At 35.8% G+C, this 20,823-nt stretch overlaps 1 protein-coding gene across 9 annotated transcripts in view; it reads right to left on the bottom strand.

Annotated features, from left to right (window-relative positions):
• Nucleotides 1–20,823, bottom strand: part of TTLL7 (tubulin tyrosine ligase like 7) — a 75,551-nt gene that overhangs the window by 26,368 nt on the left and 28,360 nt on the right. For all 9 annotated transcript variants that reach the window (XR_006166901.1, XM_042806898.1, XM_042806864.1 and 6 more), the window contains 7 exons: nucleotides 20,205–20,421; nucleotides 17,499–17,663; nucleotides 16,524–16,682; nucleotides 4,350–4,444; nucleotides 3,532–3,679; nucleotides 3,374–3,447; nucleotides 260–395 (listed from right to left, as the gene is read on the bottom strand). Coding sequence is in view for 8 of the 9 variants with exons in the window: in XM_042806898.1 (XP_042662832.1) it covers nucleotides 260–395; nucleotides 3,374–3,447; nucleotides 3,532–3,679; nucleotides 4,350–4,444; nucleotides 16,524–16,682; nucleotides 17,499–17,663; nucleotides 20,205–20,421 (994 nt within the window). In the remaining variant the exon portion in view is untranslated. The remainder of the gene's footprint in view (nucleotides 1–259; nucleotides 396–3,373; nucleotides 3,448–3,531; nucleotides 3,680–4,349; nucleotides 4,445–16,523; nucleotides 16,683–17,498; nucleotides 17,664–20,204; nucleotides 20,422–20,823) is intronic.

Genomic DNA, 20,823 nt, shown 5'->3' with positions numbered 1-20,823 from the left:
GGTTTGGCCAAGGGTAAGGCTGAATATCAGGGAAATGGTAAAGTAGCTTAAAGCCATCTAGCCTGTCTCCACCCTGGGTCCACTGCAGTTCATCCAGATCCAAGGATCTGGCCCACAAGCTGAACAAATAATAATAAAATGATAGAAACAGTACTGAATGCTATTTACTAGCCATCGCACATGATTATTGTGAAACTAATCCACAAGGTCATGAATTCCAAGATAAATCATAAAGGCAATACTTCTTGTGCTCCAGTACCTTCATTCTTTTGAAAGGATTATTCATTTCCCGCTGAAGTGAAGCTGCTCTCCCAGCAAGAAACGTCTGGAAAGCAGTGGCTAACAAACTCTCATACTTTTCAAGTAATGTCTTATCATCAGGAGGGTAAATTCGCCTAAAATAGGGGGAAAAAATTGAGTTTAAGATAGAAGCTGAGCCACTTATAACACTAGGAACAAAAGTAATGCAGCTAATTCACTGTCTCTTCTATAATGCACATGTATTCCATCTATAATAGTCATATAATATCATAAAATATATACTCTGAACATTGCTCTCTAAATCTAATTTTAACTCCGTGAACACATTCATGTTTAAACCAGCAATTAGCCAGTCAAAAGAAATACAATGCAGGTCATTCCAGAGATATACCCAAACTGAGTTTTGCAGTGCTCTTAAATTTCGGTGGGTGTGAATGATGCATGCAGGTGTGAACGACTCATGAAACACTAACAAAATATTGCATGCAAAATTCAGAGCCACAAAATAATTTGTATCAGCAATAAAAGGACACAAAATAGTGAAAATCTGAACAATTGCTTTGAGTTAGTGGGCACGATGTAAATTAAAGACTGAATATGTACTGCACTTGACTGTTAAATCCTCCAAAATAATGAACAGGAAGAAATAGATACTATAAGAAAAAAAATTTTCTGGTACATGGATGTACAGGGTGACTCTGATTTTCCATTAGAGCAGCTATGCCATCATTCTCTAAAATCACAGGTAAGGAGATTATGACAAAGAAAAGCAGGACTTAGTGATTTATTCATGCTCATCAAGCAACAATGGGCTTTGAAGAAAACCACTCCAATCCATTTGTCACGAATGCCTGAAACACAGCCAGAAATTATGAAGGTGGAACACTGATTTCTAATGTACTGTAAGGAGTAATCCATAAATTAATTGACTGCATTGTGCAATAGTATAAAAAAGCATAGGTACCGTTTATATATTGAGTGGCATGATGGGATTTTTAGGTATTTGTGGATATTTTGTGATTTTTAGGTATTTGTGGATATTTTGTGATTTTTTACAAGGTTCTTTCTCCTTCTTCCTTTTTAGTCTTTTCCTCCCTGAAAAAGTATCTTTCATGAGGATTTTGTTGCAATGAAAAAAGGATAGTTATGATCCCATTAGACTAGAGGAAGTTCTAGAGCAAACTGGAGATGGTTCCAGTTTGCATGAAACACCTGTAGAAGCTCTAATCTAGTGGCAGTCAATACTTTTTAAGGCTATTGACACTACTGCTGAATAAGTGCCATAGAACAATATTTTAAATAAAGGATATTCATTTAAATATATGTAGAAATACACTGCAGCTAAAGACCATTCCAAAGCCATATACATCCTCTTCAGTTCCTCATGAATTCACAAAAGCTTGAAAGTATGTCTGCTACTTTGGCCACCCCAGGACTCCTACTGGAATCAGTAGGCTTGTTGTGCTTGCAGACAGACACTTGGCTAAGCCAGTTGCTGAACTGACGTCCATAAACTAAATCAAAACCTGCTGGGGTTGACTGAGGTTTCTCCGGATTTTTATTCAGAAAGCAATATTAATCCATGAAGCAATACTAGCACCCAAAATTTCCATAATTCTATGGCAATGCCTGACAGAAGCTAGTCCTGCTCTGCAGGAGAACATCACAAGGAGAAAATACAGCATAATGCTCAGATAAAATTCATCTGCATCTCTAACCAAGATTCCTTTATTTCTCAGCCTTTTTGCAAACACATGGTAATAAGAAAACACGAGGTTGTTCTGCCCTTTTACATGTGCACATTCCTCATGAAATGACACTTCACTTTTTCCTGAAGAAATAAAATATTTTGGTATTTTTATGGATTTTCATTAACCAAAAAGCTAAATAAAGAACATTTGGCTCATTTTCAGTCAAGAACTGAATAAACAACCTAAAATGTGAACAGTTAAAAGTTATCGAAAAAGCAAAAAGTATTAAAGCATCGTGATTCTCTTCCTTACAGTCTAAGTATCATGAAAAAAGCCTGTTTCACTGTGGGGTTTTTTGGATGTACTAGTTCCACATATGTCAAGAAATGATGTAATTAAAGTTGGGAATGTTACAAAGAAAGACTTTTTGTAAGCAAAATGTTAATTCACCAAAAATTAAAATTTCACAGAAACATCTATCTATTTAAATGAGAAATTTACTGGGAATTATAGAACATCTGCTCAGAAAAGCAGTGATGAAGAACACCAGTAAAGGCATTCTGACTAATTCAGAATAAAAGATGTGAACTCAAACATCCCACATCCTGGATGAATATTATAAAGGGTGGGAAAATAATCCTATCATGTCTTCCCATACTCTGCTCCCTTTCACCAAATATTCATAGGCCTTCCTTTCATTTCTCATTGAAGCAAATATTAAATAATAATAATAATAATAATAATAATAATAATAATAATAATAATAATAATAATAATAATAATAATAATAATAATAATAATAATAATAATAATAATAATAATAACTTACATAATGAAACAAAATTATTGTTTTCTGGACAATATCTATTATAACCAACAAATTAAAGCTTCCTTTTGAATGTATTTTACCAAGGAATCTGAACATACTTATGTTTAAGCATACTAAGAAATATGAATATTTCAAATGCCATTCTATCAAAAATGATGGAAGCACCAATAAATTTTCTGAACTTTTGGAAAGCCTCATGGATAGCAATTATTTTTATAGGGGAATACTCACACCCCTACATTTCCCCCCCTAGAGTTAAGAATCATCATATGTGATTATAGAACAGGTCCATAATGACAGTCATGGTTCTTGGTACACTGAATGTGAACAATCATGTCTTTCAAGCAAATGTCTTGCACAAATACTAGAGTGACTGATGGCATATAAATTCTTAAGTGCATGCAAAAACTTGGAATCAAAAACTGAACTATCTAAAAAAAAAAAAACTTAACTACTTGGTATACATGTATATATTTTCTATTAATGCCTACACATTTCTGGCAGAAAATTATCATCTACCACAAATACTTGTTTCCATTATTCTTAAAGAATGCACTGAATACTTCCTACTAACACAGTCAAAAATAGTTACCTGTAGTTCCCCATGTGTTTGTTTTCATGCTCCTCTTTGGAAATCTGTTTACGTACTTGTGCAAGTCTTTCCTTCTACAAATCAAGAAAATAAGACAATTAAAACAAAAGACAGCATAAACCATGGGCAAGAAACCGCATATTTTTTTTCCTTTCTACCAATTCTTCTTTTCTCCTTTCCAATGTGTGGCGCTGCTTCTCCCAGTCTGAGGAACCTGGCAACAGCTTTTTCATTGAACCTTGACCATATAGTCTTTTCTGAGCCTCAGCCTTCTGTTGAGCTAAATTCCTCCTTTTATCACTTGTCCTGAAACACAGATGATATTAAATATGTCAGTCCAATACAGCTGAGATGAGATGCACTTTCAACTCAAGTATATCATCTGTCTATTTTCCAGTCAGTCATGTGAAGTTTATGATATAAAATTAGAACTGAAATGCTCATTAAGAGGGTTTTTTTTTAATATTAACTTTTATGGCTACAATATTTTCACAGTTTAAGACGTACTATAATGACTCCATACTATAATTTAATGTACAAGTGTGGTTGTATCTATTTTCCTGAAGTGTGATTTTTTTCCAACATGCCCCAACTACAAAGTTCTCCTGTAGAGGGGTATGGCTTTTGACTGTATGTGAAACTATTACCAAAGCAAATTTCCTGGCCATATGCCCATGACTGCACTCATATCCCCACTTTAAGACCTGTTTCAAAAATCATTTAAAAAGAAAGTACAAAAATTACTATTACCACTTATTTTTTGTAAACACATAAGCAAGAAGAAAAAACAAATTTGAGTTAATTTCAACAGCAAAACTGACAGCAAGGGTAATATTTATATTTTGAAAATAAGAAGGTGGAAAAAAAGGTCTTAATTTTCTCCTAGTCCAGTTCAAATTTAAAAAAAAAAAAAAAAAAAAATTAAAGCAACAGAGAGGGAGAGAGAGACAGATTGAAGAAAAGAAGACAAGTTTACCGTATGTTGAGAAGCTTTAATGCATTCAACAGAACACCTTTTTTGACATCGTAGTCTATTTTTTGATCTGTTCCAAAGCTTGGGGCACGATTAATCTGAAAAAAAACAAGATACGAAAGACTCAGGAATGTTCACATTCACTGGGAACACATCTATTTTAACAGGCTTTGGAGAAACTATTTTTTCAAATCTAGCAGATATTAAGAGAATATACATTGAGAAGCTCATTTCCATTTGTTTGTTTGTTTGTTTGTTTTTAAATTGAGCATTAAGTAATATAGATACTGGTAGCCAGGGGATGTACCTTTCAGCCACCAAGTTATCCAAACATTTACAATGAACACCATTCCAGTACTGGCACTGTTAATGCAGTCTAATCTATTCTTTGTTGCTGCACCAGAAAATTTAGCATACAAAGTGCTGTTAAGCCCATTATAACAGACTATGTGCCATGCCATGGTAGCACAGCACAGCAAGAGTTAAACACTTTCCTAGTTCCCAGTCTGAAAGCAACTCTGAATATTTCTCTAAAAAGTAACAACTATATAAGGACAGAAGGAGGCTCTAAAATTCAAGGTCTTCTCAAGTATGCTTAAATAACTACTCAGATACACTTTACAGCAACACCTAGAGATCTACATTTTTAAATCAGTACATAGCATGAAAGCGTAGAATAATTAACAGTCTCAGTAACAAAAAACTTATAAACTAAGTACAAGACAAGATATTAAAAGTGTTACCATAACTACAGAGGAACAAGGGAAATGTAACTGGGAATCGGTGAGACTAAATCACACACTTAACAGCCAGGAGTCTCCACCAACCACCGTATAATCACTGCCAAGCTTTGGATCCCCTGAAAAAGAGCTTCCGTTTTTTGAAGGCTTTGAGGAAGGATAATGAAGTAGTTTCATCAACATTTCTAGGAACACCTTCCAGGCTGTTATAAAAATTTATACATGAGTGATGTGTGCTAATGAGAAGTAGGAATCTCACCTCCATAGTGAAAGAGCAGTGCTGGTTACAGAAGGGACAAATACTAAAGAGCCTCAGAAGTGAAAACTAATACCTTGTGCCCCATGCAAATAAGAAGCGGGATACAGTCAGTATGTTCAAAGCAGAGGGCAAAAGCAGGTCATTAAAATAATTAGTTTAAATAGTGTTTTAACACTTTAGATACATTAGAGCATCTTAGAGCCTCTATAGTTGTGGGACAGAACTACTGCGGCTGGAGAGCCCCCAACTGTCCTGTTGCTGAGGCCCAGGTGCCCCATCACCTATGCTTATAGTTGCAGAGTACCTTTTGGCTTTGAGAATCAGCATGTTTGCTGGTTTTGCAGACAGACTGACAAAGTGAGCAATGGGGTCTGATGTTGAAGGAAGAATCATGAAGATTCAGCAAAAGTAGTGGAAAAGTGTATACATTCTTTTTTGAAAGACTTTCATCCAAATATTTAATTGAGCAACCTCCTTACACTGACCTGTATGTCTCCTATCACTTCACAAAGGCTGACTTTTTTTTTCTATACTGTGATATAGTACATAAATTTACTGACATTCATTTTTAAAAAAAATGTTAATGTTGCACTTGCAGCTAATCAAGCATATAATTATTCAGAGAAACAAGCCCAAGGATTAAAACCCAGTTCTCCAACATTTCATTAGAGAGTAGTGGCAGTTGACAAGACCACAGACACATTACGTCTCATTTTCAACATGAAGTTTAAACAAAACACTTTGACTAGAGCTGCATTGATTAAACGCAGCTGATAACTGAAATAAATTGGAAATATTCTGATTTTGAGATATCATACTGTCTAATACAGGAAGGATTTATTTATGTTTAAAAACATATGTGTGAAGATCCAGTATGGAACCTTATACTTCACCAAATACCTAAGTACACAAAAAGCTCTCTGGACTGAAAACAGAGACATAAATTCAAGCCCCAACTGTTTACTGAGGAGAAATGTTAGGTATTGAACAAAATTATATTCTGTAGCACGTATTGCATTTTTTACTCCATATGAACACATAGAAACTAACAATACTCCACTTTGAAATAATGTTTTTGCATGCATTAAAAAGAAGTGAATAGACAAATATATTTATTAAATTCCAACAAATTAATTTCTGATTTTTTTATGTACACTGAATCCTTAAATTCAGTGAGACTGCAGTCAGATACAAAAACTTATTTGGAACATATAAAATGCTAAATTGGTCCGATACTGCATTCCTAGAGATGCACAGACACATGTGTACACAGCACTGAAGCATCCAACTTGATAGCTTGACAAAAGTACACACTGTTGTATTTATATTTGGTTTAGGTTCTTCCTAGACTTACAACAATTTGAAGTATAATATTCTACATTAATAAAAATGTTATAAATATGTGTTACTTATATGAGCACCAGTGAGAATTAACACTATGAAAAGTGAAAAATTATTTAAATAGGTTTTCTCCTACAGGGTGAATTTTGCCAAAAATCTACATCTGGCACTTCTGAATAAACAAAACCATACTGACTGTGTTTATTAAACAGAAAATTAAAGTGGGGTTGGGAAAGATATAAGAAGACATTTGAAATTCTATTATGAGACATTACACAATCACTCCACATTAAGGTTTCTGTCACTTCAATGCAGTCATTTAAGAGGCTGAAAAGCTTCAGCATTCATAGTTAAAACTGGAGCACTGTTGTATCACCTGCATCCTCAACTTTTTAACATATCATTTATGAACAGTGTTTGAAATCTGAATACTACTGTGACTTCAATCCTGAAGTGAATCAAAGGGGCAGTAATAACAGTGATCCAGTTCTGGATAGCTATTGCAAACTTGGCCTAGTGCAATGTTTCAGATAGCAGTAGATGCAGATCCGGTACAAAAACAAAACAAAACAAAACAAAACAAAACACACACACGAAAAAAAAAAAAACCACCCACAAACAAACAAACAAAAAAAACCCCAGGCAATTGGGTATATTAGAAAGTTAATAGATAGAAAGCAGCTGTGAATTTAAAGTTCATTAGCTATTCCATACTAATTGTCTATGTGTGTACTCGAACTGCCTCTTGATTTAGTATGACTATGCGCAAGGATACTTCACTAAAACTTTTCTCTTTAACCCTCTTCATCTGTTCATGCACCTCCCTTCTCACAACATCAACTTCAAAAGTCGGTCTGACCTTCAGTGTCAGCTAAAATATTTATTTATCATTAAGTGTAGATGGAATTATGAGAGGTATAAAAATGGGGCATATCTTCATTCAGCATTGCCATCCAACGCTTCATAACCTGAACCCACAGCATAGGTCTCTGATGTACAAAACCATCTATACTCGAGGTGAATCTGCAAGAAACCATAATTAAGTCACAAAAAAAAAAAAAAAAAAAAAAAAGGTTTAATACATAAATAACATTTTTAGAGCAGAAAACACCTCTTCAATGCCAGGAAAAAACACATGTAGCAGACAATCTAATCTCCAGAGCATACAGATAATATGTTCCCTGCAAAGGGCACAACTAACTAAACTGGCTATCACAGCAATTTACAGTCTCATCACACAGTACCTTTTTAATGCTCCACTCATTTGTTCTCAGAGGTAACTAATGCCTTTTTCCTTAACAGTGTCTTCATATTACAAACCACCTGGAACCTCACTCAAAGGAATAAAATAACTACATGTTTGATCTAGCTGAATATCTTCCACATTCAGCACTACTCTACTCTTTAACTAGCAGATAAATGATTGAATCTACTTGACAGATTCTACAACACTAATTCTGGAGTTATGGCAGTGTTCTGTATTAGGTTAGTTTGAATAAACTACATTTAAAACTTCAAATTTTCTAATCTGTTGCATACAACAATGCACAGAAAAGGAAAATTGCTTGATAAACAAATACAGTATTCCTCTATATAGACTCCTTGACATGTTTGTCACATCTATTATTTATACAATATCATAGTTTTATCCCCCCAAATATCTGCTTTACTGACAATGATACTTTAGCTTCTTTACTTTCTATGACTTCAATAGCTATAGAACTGAATTGTCCACATAAGTTTTTAATTTCTCCAACTGAAATCTCCAATCTTGGTTTCATAATTAAAATTTCTCTGAATATAGCACATACAATTAATCAAACTGCTTGTAAGCACAGCAGTTGTGTAGCTCAGTGTATTTCATAATTTCATACTTGTCAGCAGAGGACCTCATATCTGCAATGCTTAAATTAAAAAGCATTAATTGAAGTACCTCCTATGAAGGCTCCATTCACAGTTACATTTGCAAAGGATTCTGATTTTACAAAAATGAAACTCTGTAAGTATGTAAGTTACATCATTTTCTTCTTCACCAAGACATGGGATAAATTTCAGACTGGCATTTCACCACTTTACCAAAACAGTCAAAGAGCATATTCTCACCTCCCACTGCTGCACCATATTAACATGGAGTAGGAAAATAAATTTTCCACTATCTGTCATGCATACCTATTAAGACCACCTTTCAAATATAAAGAGAAATTACATGGATGACTGTATAAACCTAAAATCAATTGAATAAAGTATTTCATCCTTTCAATTACAGGAATTTAATCTCTCTTCAATGTGTAGAATAGCATGAACGTTTTGGAAAAGTTCTCATTCTTAATTAAATTTATTGAGATTGCTAACAATAGAATTCAAAAAGCAAAAGAAATTTACAAGCCATAAAAATCCTACTACACAGAATGCCCTTAGTGGTTGGTTATCATTGAGCAGATCTTTGATTAGAGACAATCATGAAGTTCACTCTAATCACTCGTTTCTAAACTTCAAAAATTGTGAGAGTGCTAGCCACCTTTTTCTCAGTTTAAGCAGAAGGCTGGTTTTCCATAGCAGTTTAAATAAATGCAAATCCAAGCTGTCATACTCTGCCTACTTCACTGTCTTGGCACTGGGGGTCACAGAGAGTGAGAAAGCTGATCCCAGTGATCCACATTAAGATTAACCGTGACAAAGTTATTTTTTATTGGTCCTTGACCATCTCAGGAAGGAATCCTACAAGTACCAGTGTCATCACAGGGAAGGGAGCAGGAAGCATGCCTTCAACAAAGGAAAGGAGACGACCAGACATCTCACAGCCAGTACATTGATCAGTTTAAGTACCACAGAACTGCCTCATACAGGTGCAGTTTCACATTTTACCTAGTCTGGTGCAACTGCAGGCTGCCACAAAGGTGCTGTCCCTCTCTTAGTCCTGCCTTCATGTCACTTCTCCCCTCCCCACACCAGACCAAGTCTTGTGCAGGCCCTGCATGAGGAAGTTCTGCAGGCTGAATGACTGTAAAAGCATGGTTTGCTTGGAATGATAAATCAGATGTTCATCCAAACAGCAACCACAAACATCTCATCCAATAGACATGACCAGATAGAGGCAAGTTGCTAGACCAGCAGTTTGGGCGACTGCCCACAGTAACACCATATTAGATGTTAAATCAAACTGTACTCTTTTTAACTCTTTATTCACTGGAAAATTGTGGAGAGTAGGAGTTACACTGAAGACAAATACTGAGCCAGTTAAATCCCTGTGTGCTTAGCGGATTCGCTGCTACTGTTTGAGAGCAAAGAGGACCCATGGACAAGTGTCAGAGAGAGGAAAAAGCCAGCAGACAGCAGAAGAGCAATCCCCAAAAATGGTTCTCCAAGGCAACAGAGGGAGAGGCTGCCTGGGCACATGAATCACTGGTATGAAGTCATCTTTCTTATAAATAAAAAAAAAATGTAAAAAGAAGGAAAGGATTGAACCAAAGAGTTAAAAGAATAGTCTCACCAGTTGCTCTTGCTAATAGTAACTGGACAGGTTCTAAATATTGCTAATCTCTTGGGTCAAGGGACAACTGACCTTTTACAGCTTCTCTTTTATATATATGCATATATAAACTCATCACATAATTGAAATGCTGACCACAGGAGGGCAGAATTAATGGCGCTCTCTGCTCACCTAACTGACCACTAATGCCTATGTACTGCCCCTTTGTTAACACTGCCTCATTGACTGTTGTAGAAGTGCTTTATGAAACACATTGTTTTTACAGAAGAATACAAGTAAAACAAGTGCTCTCTGTTGCAAACCTACAAGGAAAATATATTGTTCCTTTTCAAACTTTCAACAAACTGCAAAAGATGTTTTAAGGAAATGTTAGTTAAATCAATGAATATATGAAAAATCCAATGTTTTTACAGAGTTGCATTTTCAAGTTTCATTATGTTTTTCTGACTCTTGAGAGCAGAAGAATGGGAATTCACCATGCTTAAAATTTATATTTACAAAGCTCAGAATTCCTATATCAAAGTTATTAACATTATATGCAGAGACGAGAAGTTAACAATTCTACTTTACACAGTAATGTAACTATTGTAATATTACTTTTCATACTATTTTTATTTGGACTTCATATAACTTAAGTGAGACACTGAAGTGAGAAGTGAGCCCTTCATCTCAGCAGAGTAACAGTGCAGGCCTCTCATCCTGACATCAGATTGCTGTTTCAGGAATAAACAATGTGAATTCTTGGGTTCTCTATACATGAAATTTGATTTACAACATTTTCATATATTTTGAAACATGCCAGAATATGCATTAGTTTTAGTTTCTGTTGTGTTCAGAACAGAGAAAACATCAGTAGATATTGATACAATAAATACACATACTGTTGAAACAGCAGTCCAAGAGCTGTTGCTTGACCATGTAAGGTGGTAAACACTTTCTTCAAACAGAATACTTTTACATTCTCTTAACTTGTGACTGTTAAGATCAATCTGAATATTGCAGGTGATTGTCTGTACCTGACAAAAAAAAACTCAAAATGTTCTCCATTCACTGTTTTAATATAAATCATGTGCTCCGTGGAAAGCTGACTCACTATAGAGCTTGCGGAATTTTATTTTTTTTAATGGTTCTAATTTATTATGAAACAATGGCCAGCGTCACTGTAAAATCTAAATGGGTTTATACCTGTGTGGAAACCACGGAGGCATAACAAATTTGGGTGCCCACAATGCTAGTTCAGTTACTTTTCAGATGAGAATCTCACCTTAAGTTCTCTGTATGATGAAAAGTTTAAGTTTTCTCTCCTTGACAAGTAACTTGCAGCACACTTGTTTTGCATAATCATCCATGTGCGTTTATCAGAGCATCAGCAAGGGACATATTTCCCTATTTTGAAACAATAACAGAATTCCCAAAATATCACGCAGAAAGTTTTTCTAGGTATTTGTTTCTCTTATTCTCTTTCTCTTCATTCAAACAACCTTTCCACATCATGCCGCTATGCACTATTCCTGAGTTTTCCCAGCCATTTCACTGTGCCTCTCTGAGGAGCACCTGACTGTCTTCTCTCAAGCCCACTTCAGGCCTTCAGTTAGATCACAGAATCATAGAATATCATCCAGTCCAAACCCTTGCTCCTCGCAGGACTACCCCAAACTAAACCATATGACTAAGAGTGTCATCCAGACACACCTTGAACTCTCACAGGCTTGGTGCCACAACCACTTTTCTGGGGAGCCTGTTCTAGTGAGTGTAGAACCTTTTCCGAATGTCCAACCTGAACCTCCCCTGACACAGCTTCATTCCATTTCCTCATGTCCTATCGCTGCTCACCAGAGAGGGGAGATCAGCACCTCCCTCTCCACTGCCCGCCTCGAGGAAGTTGTAGGCTGCGATGAGGGTACCACTCAGCCTTCTCTTCTCCAAGCTGAACAAGCCAAGTGACCCTCAGCTGTTCCTCCTAAGTCTTGCCCTTGAGGCCTTTCACCATCTTGGTTGCCACACTCTGGACACACTAACAGTTTGATGTCCTTCTTCTTTGAGATGCCCCAAACTGCACACAGTACTCCAGGTGGGGCCAAACAAGTGCAGTTCCCTTGACCAGCTGCTTTGTTGTGCTTCATGTGCCCTAGGACACAGCTGGGCTTTTTTGCTGCCAGGACACACTGTTGACTCATATTCAACTTGCCATCAACCCAAACCCCCAGATTTCTTTCCATGGGGCTGCTCTCCAGCTTCTCATCCCTCAATTTGTATGTATAACCAGGATTACCCCATGCCAGGCAGAGAATCCAGCACTTGTTCTTGTTAAATTTCATATAGTTGGTGATTGCCCACAAAGCCATCCCTTTCCAAGCAAAGCAAACCCAGTTCCTCCAGCTCCTCCTCATACAGCATGTGCTCCAGCCCTCCTAACTACCTTAGCACTTTTCTACTGAACTCATTCCAGTTTGTCAATGTCTCTTCCCTACTCTGGGCCACAAAACTGGACAGAATATTCTATATTTTCCTGAAGACTGGTCATTTTCCACAAGCCACATTGCTGATTGAGACGCAGAATTTTATCTCGGACAAAAAAAGATTATTTTTATGCAGCAGCTTTATGAAAAATATTATCACAAGAACAATTCAAGTGCCAATTAAATGCAATGAGACACATTTGAAATGTATTTCCATACAGCTGTAGTTTAAGTAGTACAAGAAATGGAAATACCATTACCCTATATATTCAGTTGTTCGATAGCTGAACATAATTTTACTCATGTAATGGACTGAATATATTCTTGTTTTGTCAAATGTGATCATGGGTGAGAATCTTGAGACGTCTTGGGTAAAAACATTAAGAAAAGTGCTCTTCTCTTAAAATATCCCTTAAAAGAAAGTACTGTCCCTTATTTTTCACACAGCTATCCCTTGTTTCCAGACAAGAAATGTGGTTGCTGACTAATCTGTAAAACAGTAGCGTAGTAATCTTGATAATGTATCAGTGATACTATCACAATAGTTATTCATAATAACTGGTTACCAAAGCATTGTATATGTATCTGTCAGCTGAGAGACAATATCCCAAGAACTGGGACATACACATAACTAGGTCGAATTAATGTAACATTAGTAATTTTATCAGGAAGGCACATCTGGAATACTGTTGACGAAGAAAGGACTGAGTGAGGTGCCCCAAAAGTACAAGCAAATTATGATAGCAAAGGCCTTGAAAAATCCAGAGACTCTGAGATACACACCAACCACAGTGGCCAAGTAATGTTCACTATGTTAATGTAACCATGTGAACTAGATAACACTGTGTCTAGCAATAGCAAAGAGAACACAGAGCAGAATCCAGGAAACATAAACCTTTTATGGTAAAACTTGGAAACAATGTGAAATTGCTGGCCAGTGAATGAACAGCCAGTAAGTGGACAGTGGCAGCAAATGAATAAAAATAACCTTGAATGAAGCCAAAAGCAAAGAGAAAGAAACCTTCACCATCAGCAGTGTGTTCTTCCTGGTGAAAAACACAAGACACTGACAACTTGCTTTAACCACTTACCTATCTTCCTTTGGAGAAGCAGACCTCTCCTGCCCCTTGTTGGCCTTTCAATCTCCAGGGGCACAGGCAGAGTAAGCGTCTGAGAGACGCTAAACAAGAAAAAGAAGTAGATGCCAGAAAGCTTGTGTATGTGAGCTTTAACTACTTTAATAATAGGAATTAGCAACAATTGGATACTTTGGGCTAAAATGTCCAAAGTCATTTTAACTGGATTAAGAACAAAGTTTTGAATAGATTTTGCTATTCAGTTACACTAAATAATAAATTTGTGGATCTGTATATAAGGTGAGCTTCTCTCACCCGCATAAATCACAAGGGAATTTGGGTACCCTGCAATCGAGGCAGTTATTAAAATGTGACCTTTCTCTCCAATGATCACAACTTTGTGATCCCAACTGGATATAATGAGGCTAAACAAGGCCGGAGTCCATCGAAGAACTTCAACTGTATGATTTTCCTATTTACATAAAATAACCTAGCTAGGAAATTTTGGTCAAAAAGAGTAAAACTGAGCTTTCTGGGAACTGAAGGGAGATCTAGGTAGTTGTTGCTACTCAGAAAGAATGCAGGCTGCTGGGACTGCACAGATGCTTGCCAGAAACATTTGGTGCCACAAGATGGCAATCACGCATTTCCCACAGCCCTCACTTCGGCAGAAGGTTCCGGAAGTTCAGTAGCATCAAGGAGCAGGAGAGCTACATCGCATCAAGGCAATAAAAAGAAAAGTCATCTCAGGAAAGCAGAGTCATTATAATGTTACACAATTTATTTCTTATAATAGTTTATTAAGCTATCTTTATAACAGAAAAGCTACATGAGGTATGGAAATATGAAACTAGATTTACCATCCTAATCCTATTTTGGCAATTTTCCCATAACACTGGGAACATTCAGGGCCCTGTGATTAGTACTTGTTACTACTGTTAGAACAAATGATTCACTCCCCTAAGGGAGTTTTGGCAAGAAGGAAATGGTGAAAAGAGATAAAAGTGGAAAGCTGGGGAAGAAGCCAGAAGTGGTTTGGGGGGGGGGGGGGGGAAATAAATTATATAGAAATATACATATTATGTAGTGTGCATATATATACACTGCATATTTGAACTTTACTACACTACATATAATATACATACAGTGTGCATATATATACATACTGTGTGTGTTCCGAGACTGCTGCAAAAAACACAAATAAGCACAGTAAAAATTAATGGATGAGTATAGAAATTGAATTACTAAGTTTCAAAGTTTTAAATTTCTGTTAGTTTAATTCAATGTCTGGCAAAATAAGCTTGATAAGAAGGATATCTGTATCACCAAAAGCAGAAAATTAAATAATTAAACATCTGTATTTAAAAAAAAAAATAATCAGATACACAACTCCAAGTCCTGAATTATTCTTCAGCAACCCAAAATACCAGAGCAGCACTTACTACTTTAGGAGATCCCTCCCCCACAAACAAGGAGTCTGAAATAGCATGATTCTCCTCTGAGACCCATTGTCATAAATGGTGAATCAAACCCCCTAAAATCTCCATATTGCATGTAAACATCCAAGAAGATATAAGGGTGTCCTTCAGAACAGATTCACTACAGATTGACTCACCATCTCTTATAAATGAGGTGTGTCACCATCTGCTACAAGGCTGAATGAAGTGCATGCACAGGCCAACTTCAGTCTGTACTTAAACAACTACATATACTTACATACAAGCTACAGGCAACCTACAGATGATAATCTGCATGTGTAGAGCTAAATGAAAAGGATTGTAGGCTTTGCTCAACAAAATCAGATGTCAATGTAGTACTGACATGTCAAGTGCTGCTTTTGACTAACACATCAAAGCCATCAAATATGCCTATGCCTGCATGGCAACAGTGAAGGAATTTTATTCTTCTAATTAAAATTATACTGATCCCTTGAGAGAAATAAGCACAACAAAACAACTGTTGACAGTATTAATGGCCTGAGAACAAGGTTATAATTCAGTAAATTAATTGTGTACATTTTGTTCATCAGTAGACAAGTCATATTCATGATTTATTGTCAATAGGCAGGTTTTTAATACATTTTATTTTTTTTCCTCCAGCTGTACAGCCCCCCAGCTAGTTAACATAATGATATAAGACAATCTGAAAAAAGGCAAGTCAACTTAATCTATATGTTATTAATAGTATCATTAAAGAGACACAATAGACAAACCTCAAACATTCCTGGTTGAAAAATGTGTGCGAGCAGCACTTAAGTTTACTGTACCACTAACATATCAGAGGAGAAATGTTTCTTCCAGTCCATTCACACCAATTCTTTGACAGCATTTCATGTATATTGAATTAATTTCCTATGCTTATGTGAGTGCTTTTAAAAGCCACAGTAGAGGAAAAGAACACATACCCTCAGAAAAAGAAAATTAAGACCATGCATTCAAAAAGTTTCCAGAGCCATATTACAGAGCCATACTCATGAAGGAAATGTATGTAGTAATCAATTGCTATAAACAAGATCCTTCAGCTACAATAATAACTGGATTCATAATACATTTCTCATTAAAACTTTCAAAAGCATCTGAAATGCAACATTCCTCCAGAAAAATAATTACCTTTACCTGAGTCTCCAAAAATCACTGCAAGGCAGTTTCCATATGAAGGCTGCAGAAAAAGCACCATCTGTGTACTCAACAACAGTATCTCCTGCAATGCACAGATTTACTTTGGAAGTTTTCTTACATAGATATGGATTCAGCTGGGGCCTAGTTAACTTTACTCTTAAAAATTTACTTTACATTTGTTTAAAGAGGTTTACCTCTAGGAGCCATGGTTTTAGTTTTCTGTCCAGCAGAATATCAAATCCCAGGACTTCAAAGCAGACACTGTCACTTCCTGGTGCTTGCCCTGGCCTGCACATGCGATAAGCATGAAGAACATGTGGCTCTGCAACTATGAGAGTCTTCACTACTAACTCCTGTAGGGATTTTTTTCAGAAAAATTCATCAGGAGAGAAGACACCAGTATATATTGAACTAATGTGTGTCATACTTTAATCTTTTAAACTTCATTAAAGTATCTACTAAAATAAGATTTAAAATACCACATAAATGGTCTTTATATTAAATAAACTATTCCTATGGAGCAACAAATATTTTTTTTTAATACAACTCTAGAGTATATTGCTATACCTTCCATAGTACATATGTACTTTTAGATATGTAGTAACTTAAATACTAAAGGCATATTGGGAACAAAGTATAGCATAGCCAATCATCACCCATTTCATTTTGCAATGTAATTTTCAATAAGTATTCTCAGAATCATATGTAAAGAGAGTGTTTAAGTTCTAATAATCTTAGGTTTGTTCCTCACCTAAAGACACCTGTAACAACCACTGACTTCAACGGCGCAGGTTCAAGTCCACAGATATATGCAATGCTGACCACAATTTTGTAAATATCCACAGATAAAATTCACTTTATACTCTAGAAAAAGTCTTCAAGAATTTAAATGGGATGGTTCCTTTGTACCATATCATTTATGTGAATAACTGTTTGAAAGGGCTTTTGTCCCTCAGAAAAAAGTTTATTAAATTTATAATCAGACTCTGAATTTAGTCTTTTAAAAAACATAATAGTCATTTATAATATGTCCTTTGTGGCATGCATTGCTGAGAATCTGGATTAATAAATTTCAGAAATCATTCTGGATTCCAATAAAGTGGACAGCAGAAACAAGTAATTTTCTAAGAATACGCAAAATAAAGAAAAGCATATTAGTTTTATCTTACTGAAATATCACTCCAGAATTTGGAGACATCAAGATTATTTGTTTCTAAAAACTCAGTAAACCATTTTATGGAGCGTTTGCTTCCTTTGTCTTCTGTTTCATCCCGTTCAAAGTGTTCATTATGTTTATTGACAGAGTAGTTAGTCAGATGCATATACAATTGACTCTAAGAAAGGAGAGAAAAGACATCAAAAAAACCCTTGAATACAAATCTAGAATAGTCAATTCAAAATCATTAAAAGAAAAAAATTGTTAAATCAATAATTCCATAGTCAAACAGTTCATATTTGCAAATATACTACGTGTAGGTTTAGTGTTTCTGATTCTTGGAGATTTCATCTACCAAATGTTCTAGGCTGCTTATAACAAAACCTGTGCTCACATTTAAGCCAATTGCAGTCAACTGACCTGCAATCAACATCTGGTTAGGCAGTATAATGTATCTGCATTTTTGCAGGTCTGCATGTAAATAACTACCTAAAAAAGTGAAGAGCAATTATCATAACTTACAGAATTATTACACTCTGCAAGAAGCAAACAATAAAGATGGTATTTTGAAGTGCTACTTTAAAAGTGCTAAAAAACACTCTGGCATCTGTTTCATAGACAATCCCACATTTCAGTTTTCACTGTAGTTTATTTATGAGAAATGTTCTCATTATAGTGATACTTTAAAATATCTTTTACATATAAACTCATCTGCTCTGTTGATATCTGCCAAAATTGCTCATTTTTGACTGGCTGGTAGCCATACATCAGAGGGAGGTAAATTTCAGGATATACATTACATAAATGCTTAAAGTGAGTGCTATAGTTTCTCTATGGAGGAAAACGTCACCAGCAATAGATTCATGTTATCAATTGAATTTAAAAAAAAAAAATTACTTTTCCAATGCCAATTTATAAATCATGATATATATGTTTACATTATCTACCAGTACAGGTATGCATTCAGCTTTCCACTTACACTACCATAATGACTGTCCTCATCACAGTGACAGTTCTCTGTCATGTTTGATTCTTTACTGGAGTGTAATTGATATTCGAAGCTGACCATAAGCCTTCGGTTCCAATTTCTTTTTGATAAGACAGTCAATAGATAACACAAGCCTTCTGCTGTCATTTATCTCACTGCACTTACTTATGTTTAAAAAACTTAATGAAATCAACAAAACCAATCAATTTAATTGCAGGCTAATTAACAATATAGTGTATTAGCACTTGAATTAATTAATTTCTTCCATGGTTTCCAATCACTGTTTTGAGAATCACTCTGAAACCTATTGGTTTTGAGTCATTACAGCTGTCATCTTTCCATGAAATTCAAGTTATTTCAGACAAAAGCAATTATTTTTCAGACTACAAAAAAAATGAAAGTGTTTTGTTAAACATCTGAATTCATCTTTAGTCTGAAGTTATCTGAAACAATGCCACTGTGGAACAATGTCATCCAAAGAACAATGCCATTAGTGATAAGCCAGGTTATTTCATATAATAGACAAACTACAACAAGAACAGTTGTGAGAACACAGAAGCAATTGCCTGTTCTGTTTATTTGCTTAGAGCATATTTCAGCACTGCTAATGCTGAGATTAGTAAGAGTAAAAAAATATTAATAGCAAACTATTACAAATATAATATTGGAACTCTTCCAAATATACTATTTGCACTGGGCTTCAAATTATACCTGCATTCTTCAAAGGTGCACTAAGAGACAGTCACAATTTTAAGTGACAAGTTGGGAAAAAGGCTCTCCATGTATTTATTGCATAATTACACTGGAGTAGCTCTAAAAGTATATGGTATGAGGAAGGAAAGATACAGTAGCAACAGAATACAGTGAGGTATAAGAAAGAAGTCTACTGATGCCTCCCAGTGCTTCAAATCTACTTCTTTCTTTACAGACATCTGCACTTTGGTGTCTGCCAGAAGAGAGACATTACAACTCTCACCAGGGGAAGATGCTATACAGGAACAGGAGGATTCAAGTGTCCAAAAACTTTGGCACATCCCTTACCATTTCTTGGCTGTCTGCAAGTTTACAGGCAGCCCTGCCGTATCATCCTACAGTTGTCAAAGTGCACACTCCTTTCCCTGTGGAAGCGGTCACTGACAGGCAGCACCAGCAGCACATTCCCTCACGTTCGGGGACTGCAGTGACCACGCTCATGCACTGGTCTTTTGCATCGCTGTTTCTCTGTTTTCTGCATAGGTTCCCAACACAATGGCTGAAACATTGCAGGATCCTCAGCAGAAGCTCTAAACTTCAGGCATGTTAAACAGTGACCTAGCACCTCATCTCCCCACCCCTCCAACCCAACCCCAAACTGAGTCTCAGCTAAATATAAAAGCAACGTAACTGTTCTTTAAATTATTTTCTTTACTTGATTTTTTTCTGGGCTGCATGTCAATAATTAATATTTTTTGCTTTCTATTAGGAAATATTTAAACTCTTTAGCATACATACATGCAATGTCATATAAAATTTTTATACATAAGCAATAATATGGCTACACTTTTGATTTTAGTAGAAAAGTATGAGTTAATTATCTTTCATTTTAATTTTTACTCTTCAGTGGCAATGCAAAAGTTCAGCCAGATGAATACCAATTACATCTCATGTCACAACTTACTTTATCTCCTCCAAACACTACCCAGGTAAAAGTCTACACGCATAAGCAATAAATTGGAATGAACTTCAACTTACCAAATTTGAGTCACTGGGGGGATGATACTTTTCCGTGCCCATTCTCACCAGTCCATCATGATATAAAAATACTTTTAATGGATCACAGGAGGTTACAAGAATATACACACGTAAATCAAACTTGTAGCCTTCCATAAGAAATGGTTTGTCAAGATATTCCTGAACAATCAAGTGATCCTGAGCTTGTAACTTTTCTCCATTTCTTATTAAAGAGATCCTGGTAAAAACAAATGTTATTTTAAAAACATAGAATTTTGACATTACTCTTCGAAATAGATTTTCATGGTCATCCAACCAGGTAGTCAGGCTAAAGTTTACCTGCAGAAAGAAACTTGTGTATCTGATTTGTAGGGTAGAGAAAAAGTTCCATTCACTTAAATGCCTTTTGGTTTCCTGCCCTTTATGGTGCTTCACTGGATGAAAAAAGGCAATGAACCATTTCAAAATAACTCTCTGCTTTCTTTGATTGAACAGTTTGTAATAATGGGTTCCCTCTACACTTTAGAAATTGTTTGGCAGAACAACCAGTCTCCAGCTTCTGTGATTATTCTCCATGCAGATCTAAAAATAGGCTTCCAGTCTTTGTCACAACTTCTGCCCAAAGTACAGGTTGAAAAGA

This window comes from Tyto alba, unplaced genomic scaffold, assembly GCF_018691265.1.
Source record: "Tyto alba isolate M040663 unplaced genomic scaffold, T.alba_DEE_v4.0 Super-Scaffold_1000006, whole genome shotgun sequence".
NCBI lineage: Eukaryota > Metazoa > Chordata > Aves > Strigiformes > Tytonidae > Tyto > Tyto alba.
This window is presented reverse-complemented; position numbering and strand designations above follow the sequence as displayed.